A 26727-nucleotide genomic window follows, 5' to 3' on the forward strand; every position below is an offset into this window, starting at 1 on the left:
TAAACAAATATTTGACTTCCAATAGTAGATTAAATATAGAATATTCAGGCTTGCGTCTGTCACGTCAAGTGAACATATCTTATTATCTTAATAAAGAGAAATAACCCGTAATGTATATGAAAGAATCCACCGGTTTTTTTAAATAGTTTTTTGCCTGTGCTTTTTCTTGTTTCCAATGTAGCACTGACCATCCCTAATAAAGACAAAAAACGCTCAAGGGGGAAAAACATGACAAAACACATAAAAGCATAGGGAAAAGTAGAAAAAAAAAAAAAAAAAAAAATCAAAAAACAGGTTACAAACAAGGAAAACCAAATTTTACTAGGATTTCATAATTCCTGACAATACACTTCCAAAACTACTATAAATAAAACCAGTTTACAGAGTTGATATTGTTATATTGATTAAATATTCAAAACAGTTTAGGCTTTTTGGCACTGACAACACAACATTAAGCAGAATAAAAAATTAAAAAAAAAAAAAAAAACTAGATATTTTCTTGAACATCTATAAAAGCATTTCAATGACATTTCATTGACACGTGCCCACGTGCCTTTGAAGATTTTTTTTCCGACGATATTTTCAAGAAAACACTTTTGCCCCCACAAGTCTAATTTGGCGCGAAGATGATCCTGAATCTTTACTGCGATTCCCAGTCACACGCGACCAAGTGAGACCAAAATAACAAACGAAAAATTGAGTTTTGGTGGACGTCAATAGAAAGGGTTTCTTAAACATGTCCAAGGATTCCGACTCCGAATTTCAAACGTTTAACTGCAAACTATCAGTATTGACTTATCCTATCTTGAAGAAACTCAAATCATAGCCATAGCGATAGCTTTGCAATCAAGCGTCAAGATTCTGAAAAAACTTGAACTGAAAAAGCTTGAATCCTGTTGGTTTGGTCTACTAAGAAGAATGGTACGGAATGGCTGGGAAAGGAAAGTGAATAGTGACGGAGAAGAAACGTTTGCCTTTAAATATAGGAACTTAGACCTGGAGAGAATAGTGGGAACCCTGGCACTTCGTGATTTTATATACATACGCTACTTGAAGTACATTGCACATGTTTGTAGAAGACCAAATTCAAATTTAACGAAACAGTTGCTGTTTGCAATTCCATCTGCTAAATATGTTAGAGATCCATGGATCAAAATTAGTCAACTACTTAATGTTGATAAACACCAAGCTAAGAAATCTACACAAGACAGAAAAGTTCTAAAAGGACTACTACATCAGAACTTTGGCTCTGTGTAGACTATATAGTCCCTGCTGATCAACTTATAGTTGGAAATAGCGGAATGACACTGATACTGATACTGATTCGGAGCCGCAATCCTGTGGCATTTTTGAGAAAATATATCCAGAGTGAGAAATTCACAGCGACAAAAAGCATGAGATAAAGACAACGGTTTTTGCATATTTGCACGTGTTCACGTGAATATTCACATCAGTCCTGGTGTAAAAACCAATAGAAACGATAGAAACGCTTTTGATTGACGTCCACCCAAATTCAATTTTTCGTTTGTGATGAAGGTCTAGTTGGTCGCGTGTGACTGGGAATCGCAGTATCCTTTTATTTTTCTCTTACTTTTACTCCCCTGAAAGAAACTACTACTTATATAAGTCGACTATTTGACAAAAATATTATATACATAATGAAAACTGGTATCATACAAAGAATATGTTAAAACTTAAATACATAATGAATTATAGCCTCAGGCTTCTTTATTCTTTTCCGTAATTCCCTATCGGTGAGCTACCTGTTCCCGATAGGGACTGTAAAGCTACTTTTTCGACAGGAATCAAACAAGAAAATAAATATTTTGACTTTGGGGGAGGCCAAATGAATTATTGATGTACTAGGCTTTCAATACCTAATTTGATTGTACCCTCTTATCGTCCCCACCTGTCCCCATTTAGCTAACGTTACATCTATCTCTTGTCTTCCTGCGTCAGACTAGTTAAAGCCATTGTCGATGTTTTATTGATGATTGCTATTAGAGGTCGGGAAACCTGTTGGGATCCTCCTGTAAAATCAAAATAAAAGTTCAAAAGGCTGATTGGCAAAGTGTTAACCACAGGGTTCCCAAAATAGATAAATTTAATAGACGGAAATAAATTTGAAAAAAATCATTGTTATCAACGAAACTTTGTTTTCACAAAGGACTAAGAGGGAGACAAGAGAGAGAGAGAGAGATACTATATGAAAACAAACCCACACTTCCTTTGAGCATGCGCGTAGCTTACCTTATAGTCACGTGGAATAAAAAACATTGATGTTGGAATATCATTACAGTGTCTAAAATCTTGAAACGTAATTTTCGCTGTTATAGTTGGAAAAACTGGAATTTCTGGGGAAAAAATCAAGAATAGGTTTGAAACACTCAGGTTTTTAAATTCATATAATTTTTCGTTTAACTGTATTAGAAGTAAACTAAGTTTGTGTGGGAAGCAAGGGCTGTGCGTCGGTGTAGCCGTGGGGTGAACCGGACAAGAAATTACATATTAGTAGAGTTTGTTAGCTCTCTCCTATGCTTCGAGCGTTTTTCTTCAATTTTCCTCCCTTCCCACCATTAAAGCATCTATTAACAGTAAATTGGTCCTCGCAATATACAGCATAAGAAAACGGTGTTAGCAAAAGGGTTTTTGCACCATCACGTGACGGCAGCCATGTTAGATGGCAGGAACAATACAATCGTTTTACATAAAAAATCATTCAAATACGAAGAGAAAAGGAATTTTATTGATTTGCCATTTAACCACAGGCAGCCCAAGCTGTATTATGGGCGTGGGCACGTGATGGTGCAAAACCTCTATAAACGAGAAACCACTTCCCTCAGATCTGTCAAAGGACAACTGAATCTACTTGAGACTGATATTTTGTTATAAGGCAATACATGAAGTGTCATCAGCTTACCAATTCTAACAGGGAATCCGGGTGGTAGTTTCATCGCTACGAATTCTTTTAACTTGCTGAAATGCTTGATTGGAGCGATTACTTCAAGAACCTTGAGAACGCTAAACCAAAAACAAGAATATTAGAAATCGTGTTTTTGTCTCGAGTTCTCTTTTGAGAACATCTGAATATGCACGTGCTCCAGTCGCCGCTCGAAGACTCGCGTCTCGGTAAATATTCCCCGATATTCACTTTGCCTTCGGCGAATAATTGCTAATTATACCGTTGGTAAATGTGAACATTCTGACACTGAAATGAGGTTAAACCTCAGTAAATGAGTCTGTAATCAAGGAACACAGCAGTATTTGACTAATCTTTAAGACGGTCTTTTAGAGTACGCAGTTTTACATGCTAATGAGGTCTGCTAATATTCTAATAATTTGTGTGCAGGAAGCCTAAAGTAATCTTATGAAAATCATTTACAAATTAAACATATAGAATAGAAATACATGCTAGTGGAATAAGTGTTTTGTTAGAATCCTGCGAGGATAGCTAAGCTATGGTACAGACTTTATGTTATGTGAATAAGATCGCTGAAGTTCCTCATGTCAGTCGGTTGCGCCAATTTTTTGTTCGCTTTTTCCCGAGGACGATGAAGTATTTTTTTAAAGTGCACATGAATCCTTTGACAATACATTCAGTACCGGTTCTGCATAAAGTAAATAGTTGATTGGTAAAATATTTCTTGATTTGAGTGACGCGTCTCTAAGTTAGGAAGGTTTATACTTCCAATATGTTAATGATGATGACGTCAGGTAAGGTATTTGAGTGTTTTTGTTGTAACTAGTAATACTTAATGCTGGTCATTTTGAAAATAAAAATTTTAAATAGCTTTCATGTAAACCATGAGTAAAATAATGATGCTTTTTAAATACTGTATCTATGAACCAGTTCGATTTTGTATATTTAATTAAGCCTTAATAGACGTCACGCTTATTAGCATATTGAAAGTATAAACCTTCATAATTTAGAAACGCATCACTCAAATCAAGAAATATTTTACCATTCAACTATTTACTTCATGAGAAATCAGTACTGAAAGTATTGTCGAAGGGTTCATTTGCACTTTAAATAATTTGCTTGTTTTGCAAGTTTTAAACTAATTTTTAAAAGTAGTTGTATTCAGCCTGCCCAAAACAGCGCATCACAGGGGCGGATCTAGGATTTTGTTCAGGGGAGGGTGCTGCGCAAAAGACTAATCCAGGGAGGGTTGCACCCCTTAGAATCAAAAGGAAAAAAACAGTAAAGGTTATCTTCGAAGTAGGGGCACAAGGTCGAACCAAGGTCGAAGTGGCGCGCACCCCCTGCACCCCTCCCCTGGATCCGCCCCTGCTTTACAATATTAAACAGAACTCATTGGCATGTAAAACTGCGATATACGAATTCGCCGTAACAAAAATATGTCAGAATCAGAATAATTAAGAATAAGTTTCGTTTCGTTTTTTTCAAAACACGATCCATATAAGTGTAACCAGTTTTAAAACACGATCTATACAAGTATAACCAGTTTTAAAACACGATCTATACAAGTTTAACCAGTTTAGCAAAAGCTGATTCGAAATAAACTTTTATACTTACACGTCCAAGGTGAGGGGGAAATCCTCGCTCTGAAACAAACATTTAACCATAATCATAAATGACAATACTCCTTTATAAATAGAACATTTTAATAAAAAATAATAATTCAAAACGGGTGTCAAAGTGCCGTTTATCTTTACTCTGACAATAAACTCCTGGTCCCCATTCAAATGATAGTACGGTGTTCTTCATACATTTCTCGTACACCAGGCATCCCAGCCACTTTTTAGACAAATTTGATAGGAAATTCGATATAGGCTGTGCAAGTTCTAAATATAGAAAAATATAGGATTTTCCCCCAAAAAATTATGCACTTTATAGGAGCTAAAATAGCTTTACAGTGGCGTAACCAGGGATTTTGCAGGGAGGGTGCACAGGCAATGATTTGCAGAACCAAAAGGCCATCAAAAAAAAAAAAAAAAAAAAAAAAAGGAGCACCATTTTATTACCTTCGCCAAATATGCTAAACAGCGTAAAATATAAATGAATCACTCAGCAGTTGTCCTATTTATAGGAAATATAGGAGGTTTTATTTAAATATAGGCTCTTTATAGGATCCTATACAAATTATAGGATATATAGGATATATAGGAGGTCTGGGATGCCTGGTACACTAATACTTTATGTTTACGCATCTACTTTCACATATCTAGCAGATACTTTAATCTTAGGGTGCATGTTGCATCCTAGCCGCCATGTTAGTAACAAACCATCCCTCATTAACTTCTCTTGTTAGATCAACCAACATGGCGGCTGTGTCATATGGTTTCACCCCAATAATATGGCGCTTGATCTCAAAATTCAAAAAAATTTCTGATATCCTAAACTACGCCACGAGGAGAAAAAAATCACAGTTATAACTGGTATTTGCAAGGCAAGATAATTCGACTGAATCTTTGTATACGCCATATATCCCTTCCCATTAGAATGAAAGGACGAAGACGTGGTCGCCATGTTAGTTGACGTCGCCCTTGTCCAAGTCAACCATCATGGCGGCTATGACGTCACATGCACTCATAGAAGACAAGATAATTTCTTACCATAGCAACATATGCTTTGACGGGTTTATTTTCTTCTTTTAACACCAGAGGTCGACCGAGATGTGGAAGCCTAAAGAAAACAGGGCGGTAATAGAGTGTAAACCATATATTCGTGAAAACTGAACTTTGTAAGGAATTGCACAGATTAATACACGACTTTCATAACAATCAATGTTTTTGGAGTGAAAACCCTTTTAAATCATTGATCTTGTTGATTTAGATAAGGCGTTGAGTTTCTACTTAAATTAATAAATCCTTTACAAGATGTGAGCATTTGAAGTTTTGAAAATGCACCAAAACGAAGCCACCAAGGCTTCCAGTGATAAATACATACAAAACTCTCTATTTTCGTTCTTTCATAACTTCTTTGATATTCAGTCAAATTCTACAAAATTTTCTGCAAATAGTTTTCATGAAGTATTTTCTCAGATAGCATTAATAGTTTCTGGTAAAAAGGCTTCATTTTCTCTATCCGAAAAAACTGAGTTATGACTAATTTGTACTTCTGAGGTAAGTATGAACTAACTAACGCATTACTGTTTTTTGTGTGTGGATAAGTTGATACCGTTATCCAATACATTTATGCACTAAATAATATTTATCTGTCGGACAGCGCTATCCAGGCTTTCTACAACCGGGCCCTGATGATTTTCTTCCTAGTAGCACTTTAAGTTATAAACATACTCTTCAGTGTCGTGTCGTAAATACTCAGACCATCCTATTTCAGGCTTTCGCGGGGGGTGCAACGAGTCTCGTCTTGTTGTCTAAAATATTAAAAATGAAAAGTTAGCTTTACTTGACCGCAAGGTGGAACATGTATCACATGTGAGTGTAGGTCTCTCCCTTGATTCGAGGGTTTTACTCCGAGTTTCGTTGGTGAGTTAGCCTTGCCCTGACTTAGATTAGCCCAGAGGCTGTTTCTAGACTAAATCTGTGAATTAGCTGTGACCTGACTTAAATCAGCCCAGGGGTTGGTTCAGGATTTGATCTATGAATTAGTTATTCCTTAGGTCGTGTTTCAGGGTTCAATCTGTAAGTTAGCGGTGCTCTAACTTAGATCAGCCCAGAGCGTGTTTCAGGGTTCATTTTCTAATTTACCCGTGCCCTGACTTAGATCAACCCGGAGCCGTTTTTTCAGGGTTGGATCTGTAAGTTAACTGACTACGATCAGGCTAGAGATGGTTTCAGGGTTCGATAAATTGATATTCGGTTTGCTTTGGTTCGTGTAGTATTAACTTTTTCCCTTTAGGTTCAAATACCTCTGGCATGTTCTCTATAAGATTTCCACCTTTACTTAAACTTTCCATCAAGGCCTTTAAAAATAGAAAACAGAAGATATCATATGAATTAATTACAAGTCACTGTTAGCAGTGTAAGGCGCCGGACCATAGCTTGTGGTATCCTGATATAATGTGCAAACCCTCTAAATAAAATCAAGCAATGTTATTGAAATTAAAATTATTGCTTGAGAGCATTTGGTCACCCTGTGTTGTCGGGCTAATTGCTAATCAATGCCGCTCAATACTGAAAAATTGAATGCTGGAAGCATAGACTACACGCTTACCACATGGATAAGTTTGTCCCGATGAACCCTTTGGGTTTATGTTTGTTTACGATTTTTGAATTGCCCTATTTCACTATGACGTCACTGCTTGTTTATGTAAGGGATAGAATCGCCAAATCCAACAGAAAATTCAACAAAATTTTCTCCTAGCGAACCAGTTTAATCTAAAGTGGTCTGGTTTTCAGATATATGTGTTAATATGTACTAAAAAATATCTTGAGCGTTTGCTGGCTATTCTACTTCTCTTCGTGGATTGATACGGGATTTAAAACAATTTTCGGTGAATTTGCGTTGATTCGACCCCCTCCGACGACCATGATCCTTTGCGTTTAAGCAATAGATTGTTTTGATGTGACGTCATAGTGAAATAGGGCAATTATCTTGATTTGAAAGAAAATGAGCAGAAAACCACAGGGTTCCCTAATTTAAAATATTGATTGTATTTTCATACCTTGTTTTTAACCAGATCTTCGTTTGATAAGTGTTCTCGCCTGATCAAAAATGGAATCAGTGACAATGAAATTCGTAAAATATGACCCATTCAATATGACAAGAGAATGATACTGGGACCCAGAGCTCATTGTACAAATCACTGTATTTTCGGCTCTGTTTCAAAAGTTAGAATAGAGCTGAAAATACAGCGATTTGTATGGGGAAATTGTCCTTTACTGCTGTTTTCGATATTCTGCAAAATCGGTAGTTGCAAGCTGCAAGCTCAAAATTGTTTTCGCTGCCGTCAATCAACGATAATAAGTCGGCACGTTTTTGCATTTATGCCTGGCGGGGGAGAACAACCAATTTCACAACTTGCCGTTGAAATGTCTAAATTCGCAGAATATTGAAGACAGTAGTAAATCCAATCCAATCAAATTTGACAATACTATGCATTGAAGAGTGCTTGCTTACCGCTTTTTAGAAACCAGCATCATTCCATTAACACAATATATGTCAGCTATATATGGACCGACCATTTCCTATGACAAACAGTTTGGTAATCAGTGAAAACGTTCATATTTTAACTCCAAGGTATGGAAAATAAAATTGATATATCTTAATGGTGGAAGAGGCAAAAATGAGACCCCAACTCTACTCCAATAAAGAAAACGGGAAGTTTTCCTTGGTTCGCACTTCAGCAGGAGTAGCGCAAGCGCGCACATTATGGCGGGAAATTTCCCGCCAAATTCACAAGAAGTACGACATAAAAAATCATGTTCAGAACCATGTTCAGTTTTATAATGCCGTCACGGAAAAAGCTAAAATTCCTCAAACATTTCACGATTTCTTGTCGAAATTATTAATGGATAAAACTGGAAACCTTAATTTTACGAGGGGTAGGGTAGGGGGTTATTTTTACTAACTTTTCCCTTCTTCCTTCCCCTCAACTCACCTGTCTATCTGCCCGCCAAAACCATCCAGCCTGTGATTTCGCAAATGTTATTGGCTTTGTTGACATGTAAACCGAAACGATATCACTATGAAACAAGCAAGCAGACAAAATGTTACAATGAACACTTTTATATGAAATTCTCGTCCAAGACGAGCGAGGTCTAATAGACCCCTTGCACTAAACCACTACCTGGGGGTCAAAACAATAGCGCAGCGCAACCGTGAGGTCATAAAAACGAAGACAAAGGCGAAATTCGGACAAACAAACTTACAAGTTTACTTTTAGCAGATAATTCTCACAGCCAATCGCAGTTGGTCTTAGTTTACATGGGTTATTATTGTAACTTTAAGTAAAAATAATAAAATCGGTTCGTATAATCCTCGTAGCGGTTGAACAGAATGCAATGTTTGTCCGAATCTTTAAGCTATTTTTTGAATCAGTGCGCTGCGCTATTGAATATATTAACATCTTAAGATTTCAATCCTCAAGCGAAGGGAATTTTTTTTTATTTTGACCTCAAGATTGAGCTACTTTGACGTCGCTTGCAAGGCGTCTATAAAATGACGTCTAGAGAGTATTCATTGAATAAAATTAATAGCGAGAGCAATAGTGAAACTCCCAGAGTCCTTCCCCCCCTGTAGAGCCTGGAAGACTTGAGAAAATGGAGAAAAATACTTCGATTCACAGAGAATCAACAAGAAAGGTGTTGGTGAATACGAGGATTGAATCCACGATCGCAGCAGTTAGGGGCAGCAGCTGGTTAGCACTGTACTAACGTTTCAGGCTTGAGTCCCTTATCCAGAAAAAAAGGTAAAAAACTATAACTAGAAATTTGGTTTTGTTCTCGACGTTTTGACTCCTTCAAAAGTCATGGTTCCCCAATCGCTATTTCATTGATACCTGCTCATTAGTAAGTCGACCTCTTCTTCTATTTCGGATTCTGTTTCCTGTAAACAAAAAGTGGTAAATTAGCATCAGGGTAAAGTCTGTAAAACCTGACATAGGAGTAAGAGAGGGCAAGTGCCAACGACTTTTTGGGTAATATTTTTCAAATTTCCTTTTGGTGTAAAAGCAAGCCAACGAATAAATATGCTGTGTCTAGTAATATGGAACCCAATTTCGACGAAAGTGCTAGTATGAAAATATATCTCGAAAAAAAGCCCCAGCTTAATTGGGCTTCCTGTATCGTTGAGTTTGACTATTCTACCTGTACAACTACCCCCCAAAAAAGTCATTGAATATCGTTTATTAGCTGCATTTTAATAGTTGGTGCAATATTGAGACGGGATAGTGAATTGCCAACACAGTAAAACATGGCAATGTGGTTTTTACCTCTGTTCGTAGCCTCTGGAATACTTTTCTTTCGTTATCTAATACTGCAAAAGAATTTTTTCCTGGGGAAAAAAAGAAAAATGGACAAATAATGTGAGATTAGAGAGAGAGAGAGAGAAAACGGAAGTAAAGGTGTGTGGAGTAACTGAAAATTTTTCTCTTTCTTTTTCTCTTATACATAATGATTGTTGTAAATATCGACCCTGTTATTATTTAGCACCTGTAAATTAAGCAAAATTTCAACTATGTCATCTAACTCGATTGGCGTTTGTTATTTTTAGATGACATGTACAAGTAGGCCTTTCAATCTTTATCTATATTGAAGGAATAAAAAACGCGCGCGCGTGCTGTGTGCAGTCATAAAGCACGCGGGGGTTGGCAGAACACGAGAGAAGTGTTAGGAGAAGCACGACGCGTAGCGGAGTGCTTCTGGACACTTCTCGAGTGTTCTGCTAATCCCTAAGTGCTTTATAACGGCACACAGCACAACAAGCAAGTTTTTTATTTCTTTTTTAGAAAACTCATTAATAATTCATGAAGGAAACACAATAGAAATCATGACCATGAAGGTGATTTTAAATCTGATAAAGATTCGTCTTCATTTGCATAAACTTTAACTTGGATTTTCTCTATCAAACTTGGTTCATTTCGTAAAAAAATCGGTACACAATGAGAACAAACATCATAAGTTTTCTAAGCCGTTCAATAATCTCGCAGATCGTGTTTTATCGGGTCTAAAACCACTCGGCTGCGCCTCGTGTTTTATACCCGATAAAACACTCCTGCTCGTTTATTAAACATTACATAAAATACAAATTACAATAATAGATAGGAATGACGCAACGGAAAGTGCGCGCGCGTGCAATGTGCTCTCATAAAGCACGCGCTCCAAGCCAATCAGAACGCGACATCCATAACAGTTATTTTATAAATGTTTATTCTGCTCTTGTCAATGAAATTGTACAAATAAAGATATTGTTGTTGTTTGTTGTTGTTGTTCAAGGTTTGGGAAGCAAGAGATAACACAACTAAACACGCATTCATTTCTTCATGTAAGTAGACTAATAACATTAAGTCCACCTTTCTCTGTCTCTGCAGTGAACGATCAACAAAGTAGTAGAGATACTCAGGAGGGCAGCGGGATGTGCAAAAGATTATCATGTAAGTAAAACTTGTGTATCATACCTTTACCATCTCCATTAAAAATGAAAGTGACATCTCCTCTTTGCCATTTCATATCTGTAAAATCTACAAGTGTACTGTCCATCCTAAAATTGATCACATTTAACACATATAAGACGACAACTCTTCGCTCAGTAATAAAGCAAGCAGGGCGTGACCTAAGCAGAAAAGAATTGTGCGGAGAAGCACAAGCCGTACGAGTGTTCTTCACACTTCTTGAGTGCTTTTGGCACTTTCTAAGTACCGTATTTAATATTCTGAACAGAGCTTGGAATTGTTTTAAATACAGAAAGCAAAGATTTATTGTAATTTTGAATGTGCTATTTTCTTACAGTATTTTGCAAAGATGCTGCGTGCCTGTGAATTAGTGCTAATCCTGGGTTAACTCTTAATAAGACCTATAGAGTTAATCCTGGATTAGCGCTAATCCAGCTTTGAACAACCCGGCCCAGAATATTGGTCTGGCTAAAAACATTTGCAAAGGTTTTAAGGTATCCCCATTTTCTCTTACAGTAGTATTAGACTAATAAACAATAACGGTCCATTAATGAGCTATACACAGAGTTCTTCCGCACAAGAGCATCAGAGATGAGAATGCACGCCTTTGGACCTTTGCAAAAATCGATCATCTGTATAGTTCCCATGCAAGTGAAGTCAAAGGACAAAACGAAAGAATTTCAATATCTTGAGAATTGGAGACCAATTCTTATGTCCTCCAAATTGAGCTAAATTCTGATGTACTGCAAAGGGTGCATTGTCAAGTTGATGACGAGTCAAATCATCTAGATTGTGTATTTGTGATAAAAGGTGTTTCTCGTTTTTATTCTTCACTGTTAGCACTGCGCACTTATCTCCAATTCTACCTTATGTGCTTGCAATTGTATGTACATGTAGATGGTTTTGCACCATCACGTGACAGCATCCATGTTGGATGGCAGGAACAATACAATCATTTTACATGAAAAAGAATTCAATTTCTGAGAGCAAAGGGCTGTATTATGGATATGGGCATGTAATGTGCAAAATCTTTATATACAGATGATGATTGATGCATGCAGTGCATGTGGTTTTAGCTCACTTGCATCCATCTCTAATGCTCATGTGCGGAATACTGTAACTCTAATAAATCAATTAAAGTAATATTAAAATGTGGGCAACACACACCTTATTGAACATCCTTTCTTATATATTTTACACGTATCTGATGGAAGAATCCTTGACAGCAATGGAACTAGAAATTATAAAACATCTTAGCAAGTTTACAAAAGACAGACAACAGAAATTAAGCACTACTTGTTCATAATTATGTGAAATTGTTACCAATATTTATTTACTGTTTGCTTGATACATGCATAAGACAAAGTACAGTACATATCAACCATACTCTAAGGACTTATTTGGTTGATGGTAGGCCAATTACCATGTTACAACTTTTGCCTCGATCAGCACTAAGCAACCAAAACAGCTTTAAACATTTTATCAAAAATTGTATAACTCACCCCAACTTTGAAAGTCCCATGCTATTTCTACATAAAAATCTCCAAGCTAAAATGATTAAATATAAATTATAAGTTAATTATAAATTTGACATACATTTGGTCTTTATGTTCAGAACATATTATTAGAATATTTCAAGAATAATTACAAAATAGTTTTTATTGGTTTGATAACCTGAGTAGTGGCAATTTCTCCCCCCCCCCCCCTCCCCCCTCCTCAAAGCATCGTTAGGCAGCCTGTTGCTTTGAATGTGGTGGGAGGCATAGAGGAAATTTTTACAAAAGAGAGAGAGGAAAGTAGGAAAAGAGATGACAGAGAAAGATGATGAAATTGAGAAGAAAGGAGAGAAAAAAGGGAAAGGAAAGGAAAGAGATAGAGGAAAAGATATGATGGGCATGATGTAAAAATGACTGAGAAGAAGAGAAAAGGAGGGAAAAGGGAAGAATATACAGCAAGGAAGAGGGAAAAAATAGGGAAAGAGACAAAAGAGAAAGGAGAGAAAGAAAAGTGAGGAAAGATGGTAAACGCAGAGGGAAGAGAGAAAGACCCTATTGAAGTAGTCCTTGGAGACATGGTGGGGTCCCTGTCTAAATATTGTGAAAGACTAAGAAACAAACTATGAATGAATGAACGAAAGAATGAATGAATAAATGAAGTTTAGGGAATATAGTACAAAAAGTAGAAAAATCAGAGGAATTATAAAGAAGAAAAAGAAGAAAAGATAGCAGAAGTAATAGAGGAAAACAAAGGAAAGGGGAAAATATTTAGCGATGGTAGAAGTAATAGGAAGAAGATGGAAGGGACAAAAGACAAAATACCGACCTGTCTGAGAGCTTCTATTAACTGCGGTCTTCTCTCTTCTATACTATTTCTGCTCTGTCCCTTGAGTTTCTTTAAAACTGAAGTAACTGGGGAAAATATTTAAAGTTTAAAACTGGACCCCTAGCTAAAATCAGTGACAATTTCTAATATTATTTGAAAAAAAAATGCTCTAAAATTTATTCACAGATACTATAAACCTTTCTCCTTGTTATCAATGTTGTTTCAGCTAACAATTAGCACATGAGCATTTGTCCATTAGACATTGATTGGGGAGGGGGTTAAAGGAGAAAATTTTTTAATATTTGGATTGGGCTTCCTGGGTTGTTCGGTAGCTCAATCATTATTGACTACTGCTGAGGTAACCACTTAAAATTCAAGGACTACAGTATTCAAGGAGTATACAAGAACCCAAAAATGAATTTTCAAGGAGTAGGTTCAGCTAACTATGCCAAGGTTTTACATGGTGGTTTGCACATGGACGACTTACAGATTTTCCGATCTTTCTGACTAGATCTATTTCAGAACCATGCAAGTAATGATCAAAGCAAAAATTCAAGGAGTTTTCAAGGAGTTTAGCTAAAATCATAAGATTCAAGAGCTTTTCAAGTGCCCTTGAAAAAGTGAATTAAATTCAAGGAGTTTTCAAGGAGTTTAAAGAGTAGCATGAACCCTGAACTGTAGTCACACACACACTTGGTTGAGGATCTAAAAAGGGACAGAGTTAAAATAACCAACATACTTATTTGTCTGTCACCATAACTGATTGCTTCTGCTAAAGGACTCCATCCATGATTATTTTTAACCTTTATCTGAGCATTATGAGCCAATAACAGATAGACACACTCTGTAAGTAAAAGAAGAAAGACACTGGTTGGATCTCAATTGGTTGGTCAAAACAAAAAACAAAACAAAATAAAAAAGCTAAAAAAAATCACGATTTATTAAATCACAATTTATTAAATCAATAAATCAACCAATCAATCACATTAATTACTAGTCTGCAATGGCATGATGAAATGTATAACAGAGGCTACAACTAATGACTGTTCATTGTCCATTCATGATGACCAGCAATGTCATGGGAAGGAATGCCTAGCATAGATGGCATAGAGGTGAGAGTTCTTGCCTCTCACCTATGCGACCTGTGTTTAATCCCCAGCCTTTGCATCATATGTGAGTAGAGTTGTTTGTTGGTTCTCTTTTGTGCTTTAACAGTTTTCCTCAGATTCTCCAATAGTCCATTTCACAGTTTCCTGCACCATCTTGAAAGGTAGAGATGTAGCTCAGCCTTTGCATTGAAGCCAGACGAACGGTGACCTTGCAATGATAGGGACCTTTTTTTTTGAAAATCATTCACAGGTCTCTATCATTGCAAGCTCACCCTTTATCTCGCTTCGATGCAAAGGCAAGGCTACCTTTTAAGATGAAGCAGGGAACTGTGAAGGGGACTATTGTCCTCCCTCTGCAGAAATCAACCTAATTTTTAATTCAATCTAGAAGGACCTGATGCAAATTACTCTGTGTAATTCTAGTGCCAATTTTGGGTGAACACTGTCTGTTGACCATCCATACAGTATAACTTTCTAGCCTTGTATTATTGGGGCTCTTTAAATACATAAAGCCACTGTTTTTATTGTTAATCCATCATATGCAGACAATATGTTGTACCTCTTCTGCCAAGAAGAACAGCAATGTGAAGTGGTGTGTTACCTAAAAATGACAATAAAACAATGCATTAATTAAACGGCAAGATTAAAGAATCACAGTATAGAGCGTTTTTACGTGATGTAACAGCAGCCATGTTGGAGTATCAAAACAATATATTTTCTATCCTTGGGAAATTTAACTATTTTTACGCAAAAAACTCTGCAGAAGGTTTCTATTGTTTGGTACAATATGACTGCTTTCATGTGAGTGAAAACTCTCTATATAAATTCTTTAATTAAAATCTTTGAAGATGCCAAAAACTATTTTCCATGCATTTTAGTGTTATAATTAATTTAATTTAATATTCATGCACTGTTTTAGTAATTGGTTACAGTATCTGTTGCCATGAGTGACTGTCATCATCCAAACCATTTCACAGCTACATGTATACCCCTAAATATTACTTTGGTTTTAGATATATTCATTGTTTAGACTTAAATAAGAAGAAAGGGGGTCAAGTGTAATAGCACTGATATAATTGTCTTATTCATCACTTTGAATCCAACAGTCACGTCAAGAGCTGATGTATTGTTTTGCTCTGTCCCTCTGTACCAGGGTTCATATTGAATATTGAATATTGAATGTGGTAGTGTGTGAGTAAAGGGAGCATTTATACAAGGTAGGTGGGGTGGTGAGAGGTTATGGAGGGGGCCAGCCTTTTTAATAATTTGGGAAGGAACATCAAAAGTATTTTTTTTGATTTTCAGTGTCTGCTGAAAGTTCGTAGTTTCCAGGGTTGTTCAAAATAGTAGTATTTATAATGACTGCAATATTTATATTTACTTTTTATCCGGCACTTAGAAATATATTTTTTTTAAGTATAGGTTGAAGATTATGAATTCCATGGGATATTAACAGTATCCATGGATTTCTTATTCATAAATGAGGCCAAAGCGGTGCAAATGAGTCATAAAAACAGACATTTTCACGGAAGAAGCAATTACATGTAATGATTTTTAAGAGAAGCAGGTGTCCACAAATTAATTCTTTTTACACCTCTTTAAAAAAGGTTGTACTTTAAATAATGAATAATGAATAGCTCTACTATTAATAGTAGAAACTAACTCACAGATCAATCCCTGAAACACTTTCATAGATGGTTTAAGCCATAGCATGTTTCACTAACACATCAAATCCTGATACAATCTCTGGGCTGATCAAAATTGGGAAATGGCTAAATGAAAGATCAATCATTCCTGAAACAATCTCTAAGCAAGGACAGTGGAGCACTCTTGGGAGTGGGGGGGGGGGGGGGGGGGGGGGGAGGTGGGGGGATAATATCTGTTTTTGTTAATAATGGAACTCAGACTAAGACAAAATAATATGTCATAATTCTTGTAAAAAGTGAGAGGCTCCGCTGTCCCTGCTGGGCTGATTAAAGCCCCAGATAGAATTGGAATTAAACAATAAGATTATTAGGTTTAATTTTGTGAATGGAGGAAAATAAAAGAACTTGAAAAAAACTTACAGACATAAAGCTAATACTGGGAACTAAGTGACTGAGAGCAGCAATAAGAAAGGCAAAGTCAAAAAAGTCAAAAGTTCAAAAGTCAAAGGGATTTAGGACCATATTACAAAGTGAGTTTATCTTTTTGATCGCTTTCCTCTTGTTATTTTGTCACAAGACATTCTGACATTTCGTATCAAGCAACTTTGTCGTCCAGCGTTTCAAAATGTTTATTTTGTTTATTAGTTTGGCGTGCCTTTCTGGTGTGCCCGATGTGTGTTGTGACTGGTTACAAAAGCTGATAAATGGCAGATGAATGATCTTTCAAGTTCTGTCAAGCTTGCATATGCAAAATATATAGCGTGGGTTACTTTTGTTTACCACAAGGAATGCCTGGGAGCTATATGAATCTGAGTTTGACTTTTTGCCTTTTTGCTTTTGGCTGTATGACAAATCAACAAAATGTCGGAGGCCAAACAGAGAAATGTCAAAAGCGAAAGTCTTTCTTATGACAAAATACTGGACAGCAAATCGTCAAAAGTGAAAATGTTTTGTGACAAGGACAAAGTCACTTGATACGAAATTTCAAAATGTTTTGTGACAAAATAACAAGGAAATTGATCAAAAAGACAAACTTACTTTGTATGTAATATTTAAAGGCTATTACATGGGTGCGCGGAGATATGAAATTTATCTTTGAGTGTTGAAAAGATCTCTCACGAGTGAGTGCAGAGAAGGAGTGAGAGATTTTTAACACAAGAAGATAAATTTCATATCTCCAAGTGCCCATGTAATATTCTGTTTATTATATAATTATCCATAAAATTAACTTAATAAGCCTTTTATTATTATGAAAAGTTTTTATCTATAAACTAATAGCTTAAATACACATAGTAACGTCTAACGATAATTATCACATGTAAAAAAAGAACATGTTATTTTCACATGTGAAAATATCAGTTTTTTGAAAAGAAGTAATATAGGTGTTTTGTGGATAATTATATGATAAGGTCCTAAATCACTTTGACTTTTGAGCTTTTGACTTTTTAATTTTTTTATTGCCCCTCTCGGCCACTGTAGGCAACAACATTTGAGTTTAAAAAGCTTGCATTTGCTTCTAATAACATATATTACAGTTAGCTATAGCTAGGATACTGAACAACAGTATTCGGTTATCTGTAAAATTAAACTTATGAAAAATATAGACCGTCATTCTCTGTCAAAAAATTTAATATAAATACTTGAATATTGTTAAAATGCCTTTTGATTATATCATTCTCCAAATCATTCAACGTAAATGTTAAAAAAATATCCAAAGATCGTTCCTTTGTCTGACCCTTTCAGCATCAATATATATACAAACATTGTATATCATACCTATTTATATAAATGGACTTATACGATAATATTACCAGACCTTACGGGTAACATGGGATTTAAACCACATGCATATAGCTAAAGATATCTGTTAATTCGATTAGAAGATAAATTCAAGCAAGAAGTCATTAAAAAAATATCTATAGAAAAGTTATTTGTGGCGACGTTGTTGATATTTCAGACAAAAGAATGTGAAATACAGACTTAAACCAAAGCTTCGTTTAAGCTTAACTTTGCATTTTAAATGAGCAAACAAGAAGACAGAACTCAACGTTGAAATCTAATAGTTATGATTTATATTAAGTATTTTGGATTCAAATAAAAACGGAAAATTCCTAAAAAGGCTGTAAGACCATGACTGAATCAGTCAAAATTTTAGATCCTTCGCTAACGCTTCTTTGATTGGCAATTAAAACGTCATCAAATAGCAAAATTTTATGATGATACTGGATATTATTCTCAAAAGAAGTAGGCCATAACTTAAGAATTAGACACTCTATCACGGTTAGGTCTTTAAACAGTTTTTACAATGAAAGAATAAGAAAATTAGAAGTCAAATGGCGCCGGTTTTGTATATAAACAAACAATATACCAAACCTAATGTTGATTTAACAACATGATCAGTCAGTGTGCATGGTTCTTACCGTGGTTGTCTTGTTCATCGATGTCACAGGTTCGTAAACAGGAGGAGACTTTACGAAGATTTCCTTCGTAGACAGCTTTGTGTAGTGGAAAACGTTCGTGTCGGTCGGCCATTTTGTTCTGTTAAGATTCGAATGACGTCACTTTATTAATGATTCGATTCACCACAGGGAACCCAAAATATATTTATTCAAGCCATTTCTGTCTTCTTTAATATCAGTAGTCTAATAGAGTGCTCACACTAAATCCGTGAAACAAATACTAATTTTTAGCACTAAATAGTGATAATTAAACAATAGAAAACGAAGGATTCTGTATGCTGTCTTCAAAGTCTTATAATCTCAAGTCATATCTACGTTCTTTCTCAGTTGCTGCTCCGCTCCTCTGGAACTCTTTACCTTCTCCAATTAGAGATATTTCCAGTTTATCTTTATTTAAATCCAAACTCGAGACTCATTTATTTAAGTTAGCTTTTTCTTTATAATCATATTATCTATCTTATTTATTCATTCCTTCAACGTTATGTTACTAAGCGCTTAGAACAGACTTGATAAGCTTTATATAAGCCATATATTATTATCATTATCATCATCACGAAATAGTACTAATTAGTACTATTTAATGTTCACGGTTTTAGTGCGTGCACTCTATCTGTAAAATTTATTTTACTTTGGTTAACGGTATCGACAGTAACTTGCTCTTAGTAGAACATTGTAGGGCTCCACAAACGTAACCATGGACTGTTTCTAGCTCAGTTTTAACCAACCGTTTTCTACAACTGCTTTGACAGCCCAGACCCAAACTCGTACCCAGAGCCTTTATTTCTTACTGCGCATGCTCGCAAAGTTTTATTTTATTCTAATTTATTCCGTCGAGCATGCGCAGTAGGAAATAAGGGGTCTGGGAACGAAATTAGCCAAGACCCCCAACTGCCCCTACGCGCGTATGGCTCTGTTCCCCCGCCCCCCCCCCGTATTTAAAAGTTGCACCCTTTTCCTTGTGATCCACACGGGACTAAACCCATCATAACCTCTCTTTTTTCCATTATCTTTTTATAGGTAATAAGAGAAGAGACGTTCAGCCGATGAATACTGATTTCCGGTTTTGGCCCTCTTTCACTTTCTAACATTACCATGTACTACGTTCAGTATTCCTAAACTTTACATGTTGATTTTCGCTAGGGGAAAACATGGAGGAATCCGGTGAAAAAATACCTCTTGCCAAAGGAAAGAACAATGGCACCTTTTTTGATATTCCCATAATTTATTGTTGATGTTATTATAGAGTGCAAACAATATAACCGTGAAACTTTAGTAATACTAAATATATAGCACAATTTCCTGCAAATTCCATTGTTTTCTATTGTTTAATTATCACTATTTTGTACTATTTAGTAATTAGTGTTTCACGGATTAATTGTTTGCACTCTAACATTCTTGTCCATTTGTTTACTTCTTGAGCATTTTCCTTTATCTATTTATTTCTTTTAACAACATTTATACAGGGATGTCACATTTAGTAGAAGTAGTTTAAAGAGAACCCTGCCCAAAACAAAAAGTCAAAAAGAAATATATCCATAAACACTAATTAAGTTTAACTTTATTTTTTTATTGATATTCGCTGCTACAAAATGTCAACAACAATGACGTAACTAACCTTTATTACAATATAAAAACTATGATGGCGTCTATGGTGGCGGCTATAGATTAAAGCTAATTCCCTGCTAACTTTTGATTATGTATAGTTGGGCCCAATGAAAAACGTCAGGTTTCTGCCTGAACTATTGCCTCAAATGCAAGACTTCATTGAATAATTATACGTAATAAAGATCGAGCTTTTGCCTACTTTTGAAGACATTTTTTTAAAATTCAAGAACATTTCCGGCATTAGCCAATCAGAAACCATTTTAACTTCTATATCTTAGAATCAAAGAAACCAAAAAAAAAAAAGAAGAAGAAGAAAACCATTAGCATCGTGTGAGAGTTGTATGGCTACAGTTATTATTAGATACGTTCCATTTCGCAGGTATAAAAGGGTTTCCCTTCCGGATAATTGCAGATGTGATCGTTCCAATAAGGTGCATGGCTGTCACGAACATAAAGATGAACACAGTCCTCGTTGCCTTTAGCATTATTTGGTTCTCCTTTATTCCATTTTGAGTATCGGCCTGACAAACTTGTGGCATCCGTCCACCGGAAATCATCTTCGCTGACTGTAAAGAAATTAAAAGTGTTTTACGATTAAATGATTTTACTAACATTGACATCAAGGAACCCTTTGCTAATTAAACAAATAAACAAAACATCTCATTGTTTCAGTAGCCATTTTTAGAGCTCCTTTTGGTATTCTATTATCCATGAGTGAAAATCACCATATTCTCGACTTTCACATCCCTATAATCCTTTGCGTCTTTGGGGGGTAACCAGAGGGTTAAGACCCACTTATTTTGCTGAAGGCTGATCAGACAATGTTGACAATACCTTGTTTGGTATCCAAAGATAAAATGAAGAAGTAAAAAGCAGAAAAAGATAGAAGCTTGAAGACGTTTAAGGTAAATCTTAAACATTTTTTCGTAAGCCAATACATTTTCTGTAAGACCAAAACTCTTCATGATCTGTACACGCAAAAATAGCTTGGAATAAACTGATAATCAGTATTGTACAGATAAAAGCAGGCATAGTATAAATTCACGTAAGAAACTTTTCAATTTGGGACAGTTTTTTGATTGGTTACCTCCCAAAAACGCAAGGCATTATGGGGATGTGAAAGTCGACAATTACGAAAAAAAAAAAATGTACAGATGTTTTTATATTCAAAGAAACACCTTAGGAGAAATTTCTTTGGGCGCAGTTCCCTAATTTCCTATTAACTGCCTATACACTTCACATTCGTACATCCTAACGTACCTTTGTACCTAATCATCGTCCTGATTACAAATGTACCTATACCCACCCATGTACCTACTAGAAACACTAAATCTTAAATTTTTTGTTAATTTTTGCTGTTCTTTAAAACTTTATCCAGTTGAGCGTTGAATTGTGTTTCAGCCAATCACAGCGCGTTTGGCTGTTTTGCCGCCGGCTTTCATTCCCAGGCTACTACTGAAACCCGACTTTGCGTATTTGGTTTTTGTTTTCTTTTGACTAAACTATAATATACGTGCCTACAAGAAGCAGAAATAAGGAAAGGAAAAATTGAAGAAAACGCAATGTTCGTTTAGTTCCACTTTCGATTTCCAAAACTGCTCAGGCCGATCATTTTGTCCATTCATGCTTTGCGCGCCGCCCTCACGGCTCTGCTGGATAACCCTACTACTCCAGATAATATTTACGAATTTTTGGAATTATACCTACAATACATGAATTTTTGTCAGATATTGCGTCTTTCCTTTCCTGGAATTTCAGTAGCAGTAGGAAACACCTTTTAGATGGAACAATGTAAAATACTTACTTCTAGACAGTCCGATCCACATAATTTCCGCTGAACTTGCTTCACTTGCCAACTTAGTCACATAGCGGTTCTCTTCCTCTGAATCGATCTTCACCAAGTAACCACCCATCGATTTGCAGGATCGACGTGCGACGTCCCATTTTGCCGTACGGGTGTTGACAATACGATAACAGGAATTTGAACCTCGATATGTTTTCCAGGCACTGGGACAGCCTCCTAACAATACGATGAAATGGAAAATAAAGAAAAACAATAAAAAAAAGATAAAATCGTGTGGTGTAGTACAGTACAGTGCAGTACAGTACAATGTAGTCTTGTGTGATTAATGTGGTGTTGACTAAAGAAGTGTAGTGCAGTTTACATGAAGGGTAGTGTAGTGTAGTGCAGTGTAGTGTAGTGTAGTGTAGTGCAGTGTAGTGTAGTGTAGTGTAGTGTAGTGTAGTGCAGTGTAGTGCAGTGTAGTGTAGTGTAGTGTAGTGTAGTGCAGTGTAGTGTAGTGTAGTGCAGTGTAGTGTAGTGTAGTGTAGTGCAGTGTAGTGTAGTGTAGTGTAGTGTAGTGCAGTGCAGTGCAGTGTAGTGTAGTGCAGTGTAGTGTAGTGTAGTGTAGTGCAGTGTAGTGTAGTGTAGTGTAGTGTAGTGTAGTGCAGAGTAGTGTAGTGCAGTGTAGTGTAGTGTAGTGTAGTGCAGTGTAGTGCAGTGTAGTGTAGTGCAGTGTAGTGTAGTGCAGAGTAGTGTAGTGCAGTGTAGTGTAGTGTAGTGTAGCGCAGTGTAGTGTAGTGTAGTGCAGAGTAGTAGTGTAGTGTAGTGTAGTGTAGTGTAGTGCAGTGTAGTGTAGTGTAGTGTAGTGTAGTGTAGTGCAGAGTAGTGTAGTGTAGTGTAGTGTAGTGTAGTGAAGTGTAGTGTAGTGTAGTGTAGTGCAGAGTAGTGTAGTGTAGTGAGTTGTAGTGTAGTGTAATGCAGTGTAGTGTACTTGTAGTACCGCCTAATGTAGTGTAGTGTAGTGTAGTGTAGTGTAGTGTAGTGTAGTGTAGTGTACTTGTAGTGTAGTGTAGTGTAGTGTAGTGTAGTGAAGTGTATTGTAGTGTAGTGCAGTGTAGTGTAATGCAGTGTAGTGTACTTGTAGTACCGCCTAATGTAGTGTAGTGTAGTGTAGTGTAGTGTAGTGTAGTGTAGTGTAGTGCAGAGTAGTGTAGTGAAGTGTAGTGTAGTGTAGTGTAGTGTATTGCAGTGTAGTGCATTGTAGTATAGTGTAGTGCAGTGTAGTGTAGTGTAGTGTAGTGTAGTGTTGTGTAGTGCAGAGTAGTGTAGTGTAGTGCAGAGTAGTGTAGTGTAGTGTAGTGTAATGCAGTGTAGTGTACTTGTAGTACCGCCTAATGTAGTGTAGTGTAGTGTAGAGTAGTGTAGTGTAGTGTAGTGTAGTGTAGTGCAGTGCAGTGTAGTGTAGTGTAGTGCAGTGTAGTGTAGTGTAATGCAGTGTAGTTTACTTGTAGTACCGCCTAATGTAGTGTAGTGTAGTGTAGTGTAGTGCAGTGCAGTGCAGTGCAGTGTAGTGTAGTGTAGTGAAGTGCAGTGCAGTAGTAGTGTAGTGTAGCGTAGTGTAGTGCAGTGCAGTGTAGTGCAGTGCAGTGTAGTGTAGTGTAGTGTAGTGTAGTGCAGTGCAGTGCAGTGTAGTGCAGTGCAGTGCAGTGTAGTGTAGTGTAGTGTAGTGTAGTGTAGTGCAGAGTAGTGTAGTGTAGTGCAGTGTAGTGTAGTGTAGTGTAGTGCAGTGTAGTGCAGTGTAGTGTAGTGCAGTGTAGTGTAGTGAAGAGTAGTGTAGTGAAGTGTAGTGTAGTGTAGTGTAGCGCAGTGTAGTGTAGTGCAGAGTAGTGTAGGGTAGTGTAGCGTAGTGTAGTGTAGTGTAGTGTAGTGCAGTGCAGTGTAGTGTAGTGTAGTGTAGTGCAGAGTAGTGTAGTGTAATGCAGTGTAGTTTACTTGTAGTACCGCCTAATGTAGTGTAGTGTAGTGTGGTGTAGTGTAGTGTAGTGTAGTGTAGAGTAGTGTAGTGTAGTGCAGTGTAGTGTAATGTAATGCAGTGTAGTGTACTTGTAGTACCGCCTAATGTAGTGTAGTGTAGTGTAGTGTAGTGTAGTGTAGTGTAGTGTAGTGTAGTGCAGTGTAGTGTAGTGCAGTGTATTGTAGTGTAGTGCAGTGTAGTGTAGTGTAGTGTAATGCAGTGTAGTGTACTTGTAGTAACGCCTAATGTAGTGTAGTGTAGTGTAGTGTAGTGTAGTGTAGTGTAGTGTAGTGTAGTGTAGTGCAGAGTAGTGTAGTGCAGTGTAGTGTAGTGTAGTGTAGTGTAGTGTAGTGTAGTGTAGTATAGTGTAGTGTAGTGCAGTGTAGTGTAGTGTAGTGCAGTGTAGTGTAGTGCAGTGTAGTGTAGTGTAGTGTAGTGCAGAGTAGTGTAGTGTAGTGTAGTGTAGTGTAGTGTAGTGTAGTGTAATGCAGTGTAGTGTACTTGTAGTACCGCGTAATGTAGTGTAGTGTAGTGTAGTGTAGTGTAGTGTAGTGTAGTGTAGTGTAATATAGTGCAGTGCAGTGCAGTGTAGTGTAGTGTAGTGCAGTGTAGTGTAGTGTAATGCAGTGTAGTTTACTTGTAGTACCGCCTAATGTAGTGTAGTGTAGTGCAGAGTAGTGTAGTGCAGTGTAGTGTAGTGTAGTGTAGTGTAGTGTAGTGTAGTGTAGTGTAGTGTAGTATAGTGTAATGTAGTGCAGTGTAGTGTAGTGTAGTGTAGTGTAGTGTAGTGTAGTGCAGTGCAGTGTAGTGTAGTGTAGTGCAGTGTAGTGTAGTGTAGTGTATTGCAGTGTAGTGTACTTGTAGTACCGCCTAATGTAGTGTAGTGTAGTGTAGTGTAGTGTAGTGTAGTGTAGTGCAGTGCAGTGCAGTGCAGTGCAGTGCAGTGCAGTGTAGTGTAGTGTAGTGAAGTGCAGTGCAGTAGTAGTGTAGTGTAGTGTAGTGTAGTGCAGTGCAGTGTAGTGCAGTGCAGTGTAGTGTAGTGTAGTGTAGTGTAGTGCAGTGCAGTGCAGTGCAGTGCAGTGCAGTGCAGTGCAGTGCAGTGTAGTGTAGTGTAGTGTAGTGTAGTGTAGTGTAGTGTAGTGTAGTGTAGTGTAGTGTAGTGTAGTGTAGTGTAGTGTAGTGTAGTGTAGTGTAGTGTAGTATCATATTTTTGTTGTTGTATATGATACATAATAACGTCACTTACGAAAGACGTCTATAGCAATGCGTATCGGTTCCTGACGATGCACATCATTACCCACGTGACAAAAGTATCGTCCTGCCTTGTCAATTGTCAGGTGTCCCAGGTTTAGTCTACTTTCAATAAAAGTTTCGTTGATAAGCCTGTCTGTTTGATTCAGTGACACAGGGAGCCCATCCTTGGTCCATGTAATATTTGGTAGAGGAAATCCACGACCATAACAAATAAGGTTCGCTCTTTTGGTTGTTAGAGAAAATACGTACTTTCTACTTGGTACGTGTGCAGTTACTTTCACTGGAATAAACAAAGAAATCCTCTAATAATCCTTTCATTTTATGGAATAAGCTATAGACCCCTTGTACAATCTGAGGCTCAAAACAGGATAGAAATACTTGCTGATGCAAATTGTTTTGTTATTTTGAGCCCCAGGAAGCCTTAAGGTTTCTGTGATATATAAGTAAAATCTAATGATGATGACGATGACGATGATGGTGGTGATGTTGACAATGATGATGATGTTTGCGGTGGTAATGGTGGTGGTGGTTGTGGTGATGACAATGATGCTCGTCATGGCGGTGGTGATGAGGACGAGAATGATGATGGCATAATGACTTAGATAGGGTTACCAGAATTACAAGTAATCTTCATCTAATTTGGGTTATAAATTTAATAGCATATTATCACTACGAATCTTACATTCTTACCATAAACAAAAAGTGTTGCAGAAGTAGAAATAGACCCAACATCATTGGTAGCCACAAAAGTATATCGGCCATCATGCTTTCCACGTCTAACATCTTTTATGATTAAAGACCCAAAGCTATCAATAGAATGATTCCATGGGATGGGTCCATTGTTGAATAGCCACTTGATAGCTGGTGATGGGAACCCTGTAGTTTTGATTCGAAAGATGACATCAGATCCTTCTCGCTTTCTTTGATCAGTAGGTTTGATGGTGATCACTGGTTTAACTATAACCAAAAACAATAAATGCTGATGATGACTAAGACACGATAAGTCTGCACCTTATTTTTTCTATAAATAGATAAGTTTTTTCAGACTTACAATGAAATGACTGAATTGACACAACCGATCGATTTAAATAAATGTTAAACATAATATCAATAAAAAATATTCTCTTACCATGAACGATAAGTGATGCAGAAGTGAACACTGTACCGGCCTTGCTGGTAGCTACACAAGTATATCGACCATCATGTCTTCCATGTCTAACATTGTTTAGGATCAAATAATCGTTATCTATTGAATGTTCCCATGGGATTGGATCATCATTGAATAACCACGTGATATTTGGCTTGGGGAAACCTGCAGGTTCACATGGCAAGATGATAGTAGTTTCTTCCAACACTTTTTTATCAGTCAGCTTGAATATTGGTGCTGATTGGCCTAAAAATAATCAAAGGCGGTATTTTGAATAAAATAAAATAAATAAATAATGGGATTTATCAACAGTGGATTCCACAGATGACAATTGGAAAGCCATCGAAGC

At 36.7% G+C, this 26727-nt stretch overlaps 2 protein-coding genes across 2 annotated transcripts in view; both read right to left on the reverse strand.

Annotated features, from left to right (window-relative positions):
* Nucleotides 1-297: 297 nt before the first annotated feature.
* Nucleotides 298-18661, reverse strand: LOC116300003 (ankyrin repeat domain-containing protein 13C-B). The gene is made up of 19 exons (XM_089037008.1): nt 18537-18661; nt 15030-15071; nt 14101-14205; nt 13362-13447; nt 12542-12587; nt 12207-12273; nt 11046-11128; nt 9861-9922; nt 9429-9475; nt 8529-8613; nt 8048-8115; nt 7593-7632; nt 6837-6890; nt 6262-6341; nt 5578-5647; nt 4538-4566; nt 2921-3021; nt 2251-2354; nt 298-2030 (listed from the first exon to the last, which is right to left on the reverse strand). The coding sequence occupies exons 1-19, from the start codon at nt 18646-18648 to the stop codon at nt 2001-2003; spliced, it is 1311 nt and encodes a 436-aa protein (XP_088893134.1). The 5' UTR covers nt 18649-18661; the 3' UTR covers nt 298-2000.
* A 1460-nt stretch (nt 18662-20121) lies between these two features.
* LOC116307141 (roundabout homolog 3) overlaps nt 20122-26727 on the reverse strand; it is an 88902-nt gene continuing 82296 nt past the window's right edge. The window contains exons 8-9 of the mRNA XM_089037135.1: nt 21985-22200; nt 20122-20746 (exon numbers count right to left, since the gene is read on the reverse strand). Of these exons, the coding sequence (XP_088893261.1) occupies nt 20538-20746; nt 21985-22200 (425 nt within the window). The 3' untranslated portion in view covers nt 20122-20537. The remainder of the gene's footprint in view (nt 20747-21984; nt 22201-26727) is intronic.

The sequence above is a fragment of the Actinia tenebrosa genome, unplaced genomic scaffold (genome assembly GCF_029948245.1).
Source record: "Actinia tenebrosa isolate PJP-AT-01 unplaced genomic scaffold, QUT_ActTen_1.0 PGA_scaffold4__44_contigs__length_22323623, whole genome shotgun sequence".
In the NCBI taxonomy this organism is placed as follows: domain Eukaryota; kingdom Metazoa; phylum Cnidaria; class Anthozoa; order Actiniaria; family Actiniidae; genus Actinia; species Actinia tenebrosa.